Genomic DNA, 13891 nt, shown 5'->3' on the forward strand with positions numbered 1-13891 from the left:
CAGATGTCAGGCCTCACTAAGCCTGAGTTGTAAGTTTTCATCTAAAGGCTATTTGCATTAGACACGTGCACAGAAAGAATGCTAGTGGATGGAATAGGCAATAACAAAAGAAAATCTCTGATTACCCTGTCATTTAATTCCTATTAATGAACACGAGGGCAACACAAAATGTGCTCATTTAGTCCTCCCTAAATTACAGCTCTCAATGATTATTACTGTCTTGATGCTTCTATAAGATCCAATAGCTTTCAACAAAGTAATAACACACACTGCCTCAATGGTCATAAAATATCAAGCCAACTATCATTATAAACAAAATTATGTCATTAAATTATAGAATGTGTGGCACTTTATTTATTATATTATTTCTCTGAACCTAATAGCGCACAGCATGAAATATACAGAAATCTTTAAGGAATTTTGTTCAAAAAGCAGACATGTTGAAATGGGATTTAAAAGAAGTTCAAGCATTCATGAAGTTGTTTGCCTGCTATGAGACACAGAATTCAATTTGTAGTCTCAAACTACTTAACAAAGGGAGAGCTGCTAATGTTGTAGGAAAGTGATAATGATCAGACAGCACTCAGAGCATCCCATCTGCTATATGTTCATAGGCTATAGGTATAAAACTCATCTGCATGCCACTGAAGAGAGAACTGTGTGAACAGGTGGAGGTCTTTCACAAATGTGAAAGGAAATAAACCTTGTCATAAGCCTGGAATGTCAACAGAAAAGTAGCTTGAAATCATCAAGCTCTTTCTGCAGTGAATTCATGTACTCTCCAGCAGCTTTTAGACATAGATGACGAATATTACATTTTATCATGTTCCTGAAAGAGATCCTGTTAGACACACATGACCTCCAGGAGGCATATATATTTGTTCTGTTGTATGAACTAGTTTTGATTCAATTGCCTTAGTCTAGAAATTAATTGCAGTGTTACCAACCAGCATACACGAACATAATTAGCATCTTTATTGTTCTAAGTAAATAAATGGAAGGAAACAAAGAGGCAAAGCATGTATTTGTTGTACAAATCACATGAATAATAATGCATGGAGGGTATCATTAGCTGTATTCTTTTAAAACAAGTGACTGAATACATATAATCCAATATTTGACGAGCATGCTCTGCTAAATCATTAGTTACAGTATCTCAGACAAGTAATTCTGATACCTATCCTCATCCTTCCCTCATCCCCTTGGTGCACATCTTTGCATTTTAATAAGCATGTTTGAAATTCAAAATTGTCTTGTTCAGAGGCAAAGCAAATTCTGTTGTGGGTGTGTTTTAATCAACTTGGAAGGAGGGAAAAGTGCAGAGATTCTTACTATAGGTATGAAATCTGGCATTTTCTTCATTTATCTGTGCTGTAAGAACCTGCAGCTGCACTCAAATTCCTACAGCAGATTTCTCCAGCTGAGTGGAACCGTGCCTTCAGTTTACACTGGTTACCTTATTCTGCAAACCTGGCAGTGTCATCCCCCACATGACAGTGTGATTAAAAAGGTGACTAGTTCAAGGGTAGTATCATTTGGTGATTTGGGGGGAATAATTTCAGTTCTTGAGTTTATTTTCTTGCACATTTTCCCCATACTGCAGCTTTTACACACATACTATCAAAAATGGTAGTTCAAAAGATACCTCAAAAACTTTTGAAAGTCTACTGAGCTTTTGCTTATAAATATTCTTGTTCAGCTTTTGACCTGAAACTGAAAGGTCGAAGTTAATTTCACAATTGGAATTTTGTGAACAGTGGCTATGTGTATGAAGTGTCTGAAATCTTGCTCTTTTTGAAAATGGCAGCTGTGTCACTCTCTGGATAAGTTGTTTTTTGTTGGTTTTTGTTTGGTTTTTTTTTGTTAAATAAAAGCTGAATACCAGTGTAGTACCTTTGAATGTCATTTCCTGAAAACATATTGCAAGTGTGTCAATGTCGTAGAATTCCTCTTGACTTAGTAAATGTATTAATGCTTACTTGAAACAGAGATGTGAGAATACAGTTTGTAAAACGTGTAACAGAGTCTCAGCCTCAGCATCTAGCTTTATGCAACTTCTGTTGCCTGACCTGTAAAAAGGCTTTCTTTCAGGTCACTGAACAAAAGATGTCTCTTATTGCTTGAGCAAGACCACAGATTGTAATAAATATTAGAGTGTTAATGGGTTTTCAGTTTTGGATATTTTTTTTCATAGTTTTAAAGTCTAAAAGACATTGAATAATGGTGTCATACTGTTCATATCTCTATGATATAACAGGTGTTAATGCATTAATGCCAAAAGAACAGGTGTATTAAGCATTAATCATGTCCCATTCTACTGAGATTTTTTCAAATAGTTACTTTTCACTAAAGGTTTTCTGAAAAGTGTAAAATTTGGTAATGATACTTCTTTGGACTAGAAAAACTATCCTAAGAAGGTGGTTTTTTTCATGAGCTGATTTACCTTTTCCAAGAGATTATATTTTTAATATGCAGTGATCTTTATGTGTTCAACTATTGCTCATTCTTGTTTTTAAAGGACATTTTAATGATGTAAGGGTATTCACCAAATGCATCAGATAAATAAATTTTGTCTCTCTTGAAAAAAAACCCAACTTTCTGATGTGTAGATTTGTAGGGTTTTTGCTGTATATGACACCAAAGCCACTACCCTCAGTTTGCAACATTTGAAATAATTTGAAATAATCTTTGTCATTGTTATTGCCCTGGGGCCACTAAAATTGCTACATGCTACTTGTATTTTTATACACAAAAAATACAAATTTCAGAAAATACATAGTAAAGAAAATATGCTTGGTTTCTATCATTTGTGTAATACCTCTTTTTATTATTTTTGAGCCTGTTTATACTCCCAGTCTTGCTCTTGTGGTTCTTCTGAGATGAGCTTTAGATTTGAGACGGGAAGACACCTGATTCTCTGGAATGCAACAACATGGTTTGCAAAACAAGTTACCCTGAAGGCTGGCAAAACCACTGTTTGGCGTGCAAAGGCCATACAATCACAAGGCAGTTCTGTCACATGACAATAGGTACCTGAAAGAGGCATTCTTTTATCGTTGTGGGTTGGCCAGTAAGTGCCAGTGAGATCTGTTTCAGCGTAGTTGCGCTGTTGTTTGAGCCTCCAGCACCAAGCAGTTCTGCAGCGGTGACAGCAAAATGAGGCAAGCTGTAGAGCTGCTCTGCTTATAGCAGAGACCTCTGCTACTGGGTCTTGTAGGAAGGATAGAGAAGACATCTAAGCAACTCTTGTGCAAAGCACATCAGTAACAAGAAGCTTCTCACTGGATTTCAGCTCCATTATTGCTTTCCAGAAGTATTACCACAAGTCTTGCTGTATGAACTCTGCTGCGGAAAATTACTATTAGGTGGTTTTCTTTTTAAATTTAAGGCTCACAACTAATGGCTGCTTAACTTGGAATGATGCACAAATTGCAATTTAAGTGAGATGTGAAATGAAGCTTCTGTTGCTCTCCAACCATTTTACCTTCTCTTTTCTGCTAATCTAGGTGATTGGTTGGTGTACCTCAGCCCTATAGCAGCAACCTTGTTTCTGTTAAAATTTATTTTCACACTGAACATGGTCTCTAGTGTTTATAAATTTCCTTTTAGATTATTTTCTAAAGTATTAAAATGCCATATGAAAGCAAAAGCAGTAGAGACCTCACTTCAGAATCCTATTCAGGTAATTAATTTAATATAGTGGCAGTGAAGCTTTATATGCAATGATAGGACAAATAATAATACACAGTTGTAATTCTATGAAATAAAATCTGGACTAAGTTGGATCTGATTACGCTGTTGACAAGTCTTCTAAGCAATGTGCTGTGATTCTTACATGCACATTTCATAATCCTTAGATTTCTCAAGCTGCTGCTAGATGAAGAAGTTGTGAATGTAGAGTGGAAGAATTGGAAGCTTCCTTTCCAGCTCTCAATGCATTTGGAAGCATTTGCAATACACACCAAAACATAATGATAAAAACAAATTCTGGGGTTGTGGGGTTATTTTTTAATTCTTATCTTCCCAGGTGATGACATAGCCAGAATTTCTCCATTCTCACAATGGACAATGTGCCCAATGTGTTGCTATTTTCATTCTTTATAAAAGGAAGCAATTTGAAAGATGTCATCCAAATGGACAATATAAAATGACAGAGTGTATTTACTGTGAAAAATAAATCAGAATATTCAAGATAATATTGGTTTAAAAAGCATTATGTGTAGACTCTTAATAAATTCACTTTTTAGGAGTAGGTGCTTCTATTTGGTGAAGACACTATTCCTGTCAGTTTGAATACTAAATAGCACTGAAATACCTGAATACTTCTACTAAACCATTTTCTGTTAAACTTTACCTGTAAACCTGATGTAAAACCTAAAGAAAATGGGAAAATGTTAAAATGCAGATTTTTAAACTGAAGGCCAGATCCATCCTTTGCTGCTGTATCTTATTTACTTCTGACTCATTCCTGTGATATCAATCAATATGAGGCTTTCTAATTATGTGTTTTGAGGCTTTAATTTCTTTAAAAAACTATTCCATTTCAAAACAATTTTTTGTTTTCAAAATCTGGAAAAGTTTGAAAGATAATTGAATTTTTGCTTTTCCTCCCTGCCTAATATTTAAATTGGTATTTCATAAAATTACTTCCTTTGTAAGGTTTTCCTTCTTTCATAACATTGGTTTTACCTTCCTTTTTTATTTAAAAACCTTATACAGGAGCAGCAGTACTGCTTCCTGGACTTTAATTGCAAGAATCTCATTAATTCTTGTTAGTAAAAATGTAGCTTTTCATAGTGAACAACGTCCTTGAATCCTCAGAAGAGGATTATAAAGCATTTCTTTCTGCTACGTATTGAGATTACAAACTACAGCCAAAGCAGAGAGACTTTGTAATTGCATTCACAGAGCTGATGTGTTTTAGGGCATTTTCTAGGGTCTGTAAAATCTCTATAATTTAATACATAAAAGTACTTTGCATGGTTTTTTATTCATCCTCTGTTATCCTTAATCCATTTTTATACAATAGGTTTGTTTGCTGGGGTTTTTTTTAAAAATAAATGAAACACAGACACCTTTATTCAGAAAAGTAAGGTGTTTACAGTTTTAATGTTAATCCAATGATCCTTCAGTTTCTTCTCTACCTTACTGCTTACCAGTGAAACAATTTGAAGTATTTACCTACCTTTATATTTTTATTGAGATGCTCACATTTTTAATCGAAACAAAGCAGAATATTTATAAGCAAAGGAAAAATCTTGATTCTGAAAACCTGGTTCCCACTGAGTACAGCAGAAGGGAAGCATTCTAATAGCCCTGAGATATGAATAACACAAAATGCTGCACTTTCAAGACTTTAAGCTCTCTTTCCACCTGAAAATTAGCCACAGTTGGTCAGCAACAGAAGTCGCATAGGTGTAGGAGTTTCTTTCACATACAGACTGAATATTTGCTTTCAGAACCTCTACTTATTTATATAGGGCCCACCAACCTGACTGTCTCCTATAAGTAATTTTTTACCCATCATTAAAGCTAAAATGAAACCAAGCATCTGGATGGCAAGATTGCAGTGTCATCTGGTTGGTTTTCCAGCTGGGATGATTTAACCAGAGGAATCCAGTGATAAAGTGGCAGAATCAGAGTTGCTGGGCTCCAGTCATTTTGCTCCCCCAGTACAGCTGGAAGGCTGAGAGCGTTGTAGAGTTGCTGCCAAGTCTCCGTCTCAGTCAATATGCTCATTTTCGTAAAGACTCCTATGCTCCTATGCCCTGGAAAGCATTATTAAATGTAGTCTTGCCAAAGCCCAAGTGCTAAACACCTTTACATGCACTAAGTGTATGATGAAGCATTGCTCTGCTTATTCAAGATGAGAAAGAGCAGTCACATTGAATGGAATAATAAGTGTAGCAATATATCAGCATTTTTTCTCTCATTCTGGCTCCCCTACTCCCTGAACTTTGCTCACACCAGTTTAGAGAAGGGAGGAGGATAGGAATCCTGAATGCTGAGGAACCATGCCTGTTCAGTTCCAGTCTTAGCTTGTCCAACAATGTAACATCTACTTGTTTGGTTTCTTCCACCTCCCTCCTTTCTGGCTCCCTTATCAATTTCTATTTGCTTAGTCTTACTAGCCAATGAACTGATACTATCTCATCCTACTCATATGCAGACAATATCTGAACCAAAGAGAAGCAAAATAACCTATTTATTCAATGTCATTCAGAAGATTTAGTGTCAGAATTCAGCTGGGGTTCCCAAATCTGGCCCATGATGAATGGGTTGTTTTTGCCCCTGTAAGTGTAAGGACAAAACATGCCACTAAGGATGGAATGACTGTATTACCATTAGCTAGATACCTGCTCAAATATTTTCTGAAATGGAAAAATTGGACCCTGCATGTTAATTAGCAAAACCATTAAATAGTATCTACACCTTTCCATGTCCTCAGCTGCCCGCTAGTCAAAAGTATAGTTTTTGTTCCAAAAGCAACATTTCTATTCTAACATAACTATTCATCCTCAGTCTTCTCCAGCACATATGTTTGTACTTTTGTTTTTCTTGCCAATTTGATTCAGTTCCAAGGGTGCTACGTTTTGCCCTGCAGCTGATGTTCACTTTAATCAGACATACTTCCTTTAATCCCTGACATCTCACCTTAGACACTGACCTCCCGTGCAAAGTCAGCAAATGTCTCCTGACAGTTTGAGGATACCATATGTCCTGAATGCCCTTCATGCAATAACATCCTCAAACACATCAGAGAAGTTGAGCATTTCACAACTATCCCAGTAACATCTAAAGCAAGTTGAAATATTTTGTGCTTTCCACACAACAGTTTAATGTTTACTTCAAAAAATAATTGTACCTTTTCATTTTCTCTGCTGTCTGAGGCAATCTGTCGGTGAAGAATTTTCATTCTCATATAGTAACCCCATCCCCCCATAGATACACTGTGTTATTTCGTGTCATGCAGGAGAGAAGGAGCTGACAGGCCAGTTACTGCATCTTTCTTTCAAATAGAGGAAGGAAGTAGCAATAACTGACAGCACAGCAGCGCAAAGCTGGAGTCTAATATATGATAAAGTCACACCTACACAGTTGTGAGGAATTTCTGTGTGACAATCCCAATGACATAAGGATACCGAAGAGGTGTAGATAAATATACATACACATACACATACATATATTTTATATTTATATGAAAAAATCCAGTGCAAAGTGAAAGTTACCTTTTTCACCACCATTCCCTTCCCAATACAGTCTTTGACCCGTTAATCCCAAGTGTGAGTCCTTCCATTTAGTTTAGTAGGCATTACATTAGACCCCTGCCCCATGCACTCCTCTGAGTATTAGGGGAAGTTCTCCTTGGTGATCTCAGCATCCTCTGCTCAGCTATTTGTGCTGTGTGTCGCAAGACTTTCACAAAATGTCTGGAGTTTCACACATGGGATCCTAGTCATAAAATTAAACTTTTAGGGCTGAAACCCATTAGTGTGACTAATGAGAACTTGGGCCTGGGAGAAGAGGTTGTGGCTAAATGAATCAATTGGGGAGTCATTAATAGGACAAAATTAAATTGACTGAAACAGAACAACATTGGGGATGACAAGTTTACTTATAGCTATGCAGCATTTTTTATTGCTCAGCCAGCAGTTCCTTGCTTTCTCTAATTCCTCAAACTTTTGCTACTTTATTCACACACAAAAACTCACCCACATTTATAATATATATTAAAATATAAATATATTAAAATATTAATTAAAATTAATAATTTTTTTTTGGTCAAAATATATATATATCAAATGTTTAAAATTTAGAGACATAATGTCTATGATACTGGATTTCAAACAGAACAGGAAGCTAATTTTGAGTGTAGTAATAAATTTCTCTCGCTTAAATTTAAATTCCTGCCTAATTTCTATGAGGACACTGTGAGAAAATTCAGTTCCAATGGTGGATTAAAAATATTCCACACCAAACCCTTTTTACTTTATCAAGTAATTGGAGGCAATTTTCCTATCAGTTGTCCCTCTAAAAAACGTTTTCCTAATTTCGTTGTTGAATAAGCATTGCTCATGCTCATACTTTGAATTGTTCTTAACTTTTTTGTTGTCAATACCCTTCAGGCAGTAGAACAGATATTTTGCATTTCTGCCCATTTCAAAGATGAAAAAAAAACTATGAGAGGAAAGTAGTGAATGTACTGCACTTTCCCATATGATGCTATTAAGCCCTAATATTGCAATGCATGTAGCATTAAAATATTGGCTGGCACTTCCAACTAAACAACAAGTTTTTTATTTTTTGTAGAAGCAACTCATAGAACCATTAGTTAGCCTTCAAAGAAAATCACATTTTTATTTACATTTCTCTTCTTAATAATGTTTACTTTCTTCCATATGAGTTAATGGTGTTTTACATCATCTTGTTTTTTTCCTTTTTTTTTTCCTTTTTTTATGTTTTTGTTTTTTGGGGGTTTTTTTGCATTGCTTATTAAATCACATGCAATTCAGGTACTTCAGAAAATTATTAATGCCCTTGACCTCCTACTGCAATAAGTGCACTTTGCAAGTGAAGTGCAGCTGATAATGATTGATGTCATGACCATAATAATATATCATGTTGAATCAGATGTTTCAAGAAAGCAACAGATGATTGAAATTGTTATTAATTTTGCAAATAAGAATGACTTTGGCAAATAAACAGAAACTGAATGCAAGTAATGTAATTATTAACAAGCTATGATAAGTAAGCTTGGATTTGCAATTTCAAGGACAGCTTTTCTAAGAGGCAATGGTTGCACATACATATTTTGCCAGAATACCTTTAGCTCAGCTCTTTCTTTGAGAGAGGAGTCTCTGTCAGAGTTCTTGTCATTAGGAATTTTGATTTATAAAGAGTCATGGACCTTTACATGAGGGTTAAAAAAGGACCTAGGTAAAGGTGCTGGGAACATATGTCCAAGAGGACTATGCAGATCATCTGTGAAAGATGTTTCAGACTGCTGCATCATTTATAAGGAAAATGAAATGAAGATGGTTTTCCTTTTACTCCTCTCTTTTGCACTAGTAGGACTGCTGAAGCATTTCTGGATTGTCACCTCTGTTAAAGCCAGAAATTTGGCTGTGATTTCTGGATCATCAGAACTAAAGACTTTCAAGTTCAATTTTTTTTTTCCCAGTATAAGATCTTGCTTTAACCTATGATGTCTTACTTTGTGTTTTTTTTCCAGAACGATTCAACGTATACCTTATGCCTACACCAAATTTAGATATCTATGGGGAATGTACAATGCAGATCACACATGAAAACATCTATCTCTGGGACATCCACAATGCCAAGGTCAAGCTGGTCATGTGGCCTCTGAGCTCTTTGAGGAGATACGGACGTGACTCAACGTGGTTTACTTTTGAGTCTGGAAGGTAAGAGCTAAGGAGATGCAAAAAAAGGGAATAAAGCAGTGGGGCTTTTTTGAATAAGCAATATGATAAGGTAGATAAGCCTCTCCTTATAAAGCAAGACAGACTACATGGCCTCTCCATAGACTTCCCATTGCTGAATATTACTTTTCAATATATTCAGGCCAGTGTTTGAAATAAACATTAATATGCCTCACATTAAAAATGAGCTTAAGCTTCCTCTGACTTTTATTTAACGCTGATTGAAATGTCATTCTTAAGGTTTATGAGTCTCGTTGTGCTTAAACACTAGTATGGTATGATTTGAGTACTTTTGATGTAGAAGAAATTAATTCTGGATCATGGAAAAGGCTCATCACACAAGTATGAATGGAATAACTTCCATTACAGTGGCTATTACTCTTTTTGGATGTTCCTGATGACTGATTGCCACCCTAGAGTATAATTGCAAGCAGCACTGCAGAGAACATTGTGAACCCATAAAAAGGCTAGCTCTTTTTCCTGCCTGCAGTTTTAATCCTCATTCCCATTTCCATCTTCAGATCAGTTTTAAATTTCCATAGAGCTCTGTTTTTCCTCTCTTTCATATCTTTTTAATGCATTTCATATCTTGCCATTAGGTTCACTGCCTTTTCTGCATTTTGTGCACAAAAATAATTCTGCATTTAGCCCTCCCTCTGGTGGTGTTTCAACTTGTATTTTATGGTTCTAGACTATTGTTTTTTATGGTTTGATTTGGGTTTTTTTATGGCTCGTCATACTCCTTTATGAGGAGGCTGGATTTTCTGAAACCATCTGTGAAATTACAGGTGTCTCTACACTCTTGGGTTAGACACACTATCTTATTAAAAAATCTTTATATGCCTTTTGGTCTATACTTATTCATTACTATTAACAAAATAGTACAGTTTGTGATCAGAAACAAAACCATGGATCACCATACCATCTTTCCTCTGCCATTTCCATAACTGGGAGTTACCATTTTAGGAGTAATTTGTATATCCAGACTGCTGTCACTAGACCTTTTTGGAATTCTGTTAGTTTTCTGTGATGAGTTCACATGAAGACATCACTGGGTTTCTTTATTTAATATTTTTAGTAAAAACAATTAAAGCTGACCCATGTTTCAACTTGATTTCAGTGATTAAGCTGAAGGATTTATTCAAATGTACAATTTTAGCATGAATTAGCATTTCAAGCCTCCTACAGTATTTTAATTCAATTTCAAGCCTCCTACAGTATTTTAATTCCATGCTAGTACCTGAATATCATCTGCTCCTATAGTCCATGAACCATATGACCTGATGAAAAGTGGATTGTTTTCCTGTGTTTTATTATTATGAGATAGCTCTGCCTTTATCTGTCATGCTTTATTGTCTTTGATCTGATTCCTCCCTTTTTACTTGCTTGGGAGTACTTTATCTATCTGATTTGGAAATGCATAGATGTAAAAAAATAGGGCTGGAGAAAAGCTGGTGTCTTCAATAACATCTGAAGGCTATATGGGGCAATAATAGCACTCATTTTAAAATCTGTTGTTGATTTGCTTGGGGTTTTGCTTATTTTTATTTTTTAATCAACAAATCATCTTTCTCATCTTTCTGAACATGATTTTCTTTGTTCCCTAATCTGCTAGTACCTTAATACAATAAATTCCTGATGCATGTTGTTTTATCAGAAATGAAGCACTCATCCATGTTTTATGAGAATGTTATGCAGTAAAAGTGTTGTTGCTTTAATTTTTCCCTAAGGCTTAAATATCAAATGTAGGCAATTGCTTTAAAGGAAATATTTTTAAATAGGTTATTATGTTTTAGTGTGTTTTAGCAGATATCCAGTATATGTGTATGAGGTTTGCATGAACATTAGGAGCTTGGTTTTATATATTTATTTTACATCCTGAGTTTTGGTATTACTTTAAGAAAATAAATCCCTTCAATAACATAAATAGATATCTTTTAATAGATATACTGCTTTTCATTTAAATGGAATATGGACTTGCATGTATTAAACTGAACTGCTCTCTTGTCTAATGAAATTCAGTGACTACACAATTTAAAAAAATGTCTAAAATATGGGAGGAATGAACTCAGATTCTGAGTTCTGTCAGATTTCAACGTTTAATTTCCTAGATTTTTCTGTTTTGTTCTGCACTGAATTTGAGTTTGTAAATATGGGTCTTTGCACTACCTGTGGAGTTAGATTTGTCCTTATTTTTTTATTATTTATTGAACCAATGAAAGTAAATATTCCTTGCTCGGTCATTTCCTTGATCTGTCTTTTTCATCTGTCCAAACCCTGCTGAAATATGGGGAAAGAACAATTTTGTATGGCTTTGTTGAATGCTGGGTGGAGAAATTCTCATTACCTCGAGCACCTGATTAGGGCTAATCCCATGCAATCTCTTCACCTATCAGAGAACATTCACAACTCCATTAGGCACCACAATGGCTTTATGTGGATTAATGCTGTTTATCTGACACAGTGAATTGATCAGAGCACTTGAGTTAAGAGCACAGCATTTACGTTTTTAACATCTAGGCGTTCCAACTAACCAGTCATGGACTAGACTGGGGAGTCATGATGGTTCAGGAAGGGTTAATTTTCTTCACAGCAGCTGGTTTTGGGGTTAGTGCAGATCACAGGGTTGACAAACTGGGGATGTTTAGTTACTGTTGAGCAGTGCTTACACAGAGTTAAGGACTTTTCTGCTCCTCACCCCACCCCACCAGCGAGGAGGCTGGAGGTGCACAAGGAGCTGGGAGGGGACACAGCCAGGACAGCTGACCCAACTGACCAAAGGGACAGTCCTATACCATATGGCATCATGATGACCATATAAAGCAGGGGGAAAGAGAAGGAATAGGGGGGACATTTGGAGAGATAGCATTTGTCTTCCCAAGTCATTGTAATGTGTGGTTGAGCGAAGTTTTCTTGGGAAGGGTTGAGCACCTGTCTACCCATAGGAAGTGGAGAATTAATTCCTTGTGACATTTTGCATGTGCACATGGCTTTTCCTTTACCTATTCCACTGTCTTTCATCACTTTTACCCTTCCGATTCTCTCCCCCATCCCAGCGGGGGAGTGAGAAAATGGCTGTGTGATGCTTGTTGTCAGCTGGGATTAAACCACAACAGGAGTTTCAGTGTTTAATCATCAATGATTCACAGGATTGCCTTAGCTCATGGATGTATATAATGTGTTCAGACACCTCATTCTCATTATTTTGGATATTGGAGATGTTGGAGGCACTGTGGAGTTGACCTGCATGAAAGCACTTCCTTCTCTTCAGACTTTTGGAAGTGCTGCTCCATGTACATGGGCTAAATTAGTCTTTGACTGTCTGATTTTAAGCCCCTGAGACAGGAAGTGTGTCCTTACAGAGCTGCCCATGCTAACTGTCCAGATGAAGTTGCTATTAATCTCCAGAGGATTCCATTAAGTACATGCAACTTAAGAAACATGCCAGAAAAGTAGTAAAACAGCTAGAGGTGAAACATTTGATAGTCCTGATCAGATGTGAAGACATACTTTTCAGTCTCTTGTCCAAGTTACAGGATTCATTTTCTGATGTAAACCAAACCATCCATAGTAAAGGCCATAAACAATGTTTAAACTCCACTCTTTGGTAACTGCAAAAGGCAGTTGTCCAAGCTTTCCTTTTAGCTAAACAAGCTGTCTGAGGCATCTTTTTAGGAGCATAAGAGGAGACTCCTGAGTATTCAGAATTGAGACACAGAGAAAACTAGGCACATATGGACTCCTTGTTCATTTTGAAATGTCTTTTCTTTCACTTTACTGTAATTTTGTCTTTTACATTATTTTCTATGTATGGAAGCTGTCTGGTCAAGTGAAATAACTGGCCAGAAGTATTAAAAAAAAAAAAAAAAAAAAAAAAAAAAAGCTGAAGTCAAGTTAAATATGGTGAGAAAATATAATGAGGGGATGGGCTGTGGAAACTCTAGCCAAAATTTATCAAATTTTGTGAGTTTCCAGCAGAGCAGAGATTTTTGAGATTAGATTTTTGAGAGCAAAAGAAGCCACAAATCTATTACACACTCCTTTTTCGCAAATACAATTTCTTTTACTTTGTAGAAAAGATGTTGAAATTTAAACAATCTCAAGTATTTCCAAGTCAATTCATGCTGTGCATTCAAAGAGACTCATTGAACCACACTAAACTATTCCTTCTTCATTTGCCTTTGATTTGGGTTTTTTTGTTCATCAGAGAAAATTTAATGAAATATGGTATTCTCTATCACTTCTAAGATCTGGAATCTGTTCCTTTGGTTAAGAAAAATAGTAAGCTCAAGCATTACACACTGGTGACATGAGAATTTCTCAGGTTTTTTTTTCCCAAGACTGATATATTCATTTTCTCTGTGGTAGATACACAGATGCTAGGGTTATCTGAAGCAGAAAGTTCACTGTTTGCTTCAGGCACTACATCTGACTGAAATGTTTCATTTGTC

The 13891-nt window shown here is 35.9% G+C and overlaps 1 protein-coding gene across 1 annotated transcript in view; it reads left to right on the plus strand.

Moving 5' to 3' along the window:
- Window positions 1–13891, plus strand: part of DOK6 (docking protein 6) — a 253203-nt gene that overhangs the window by 146081 nt on the left and 93231 nt on the right. Inside the window, exon 5 of the mRNA XM_086893825.1 lies at window positions 9233–9422. Coding sequence (XP_086749951.1) covers window positions 9233–9422 — 190 coding nt within the window. The remainder of the gene's footprint in view (window positions 1–9232; window positions 9423–13891) is intronic.

Source organism: Cyanistes caeruleus, chromosome 1, assembly GCF_971803275.1.
Source record: "Cyanistes caeruleus chromosome 1, bCyaCae1.hap1.1, whole genome shotgun sequence".
Lineage (NCBI taxonomy): Eukaryota > Metazoa > Chordata > Aves > Passeriformes > Paridae > Cyanistes > Cyanistes caeruleus.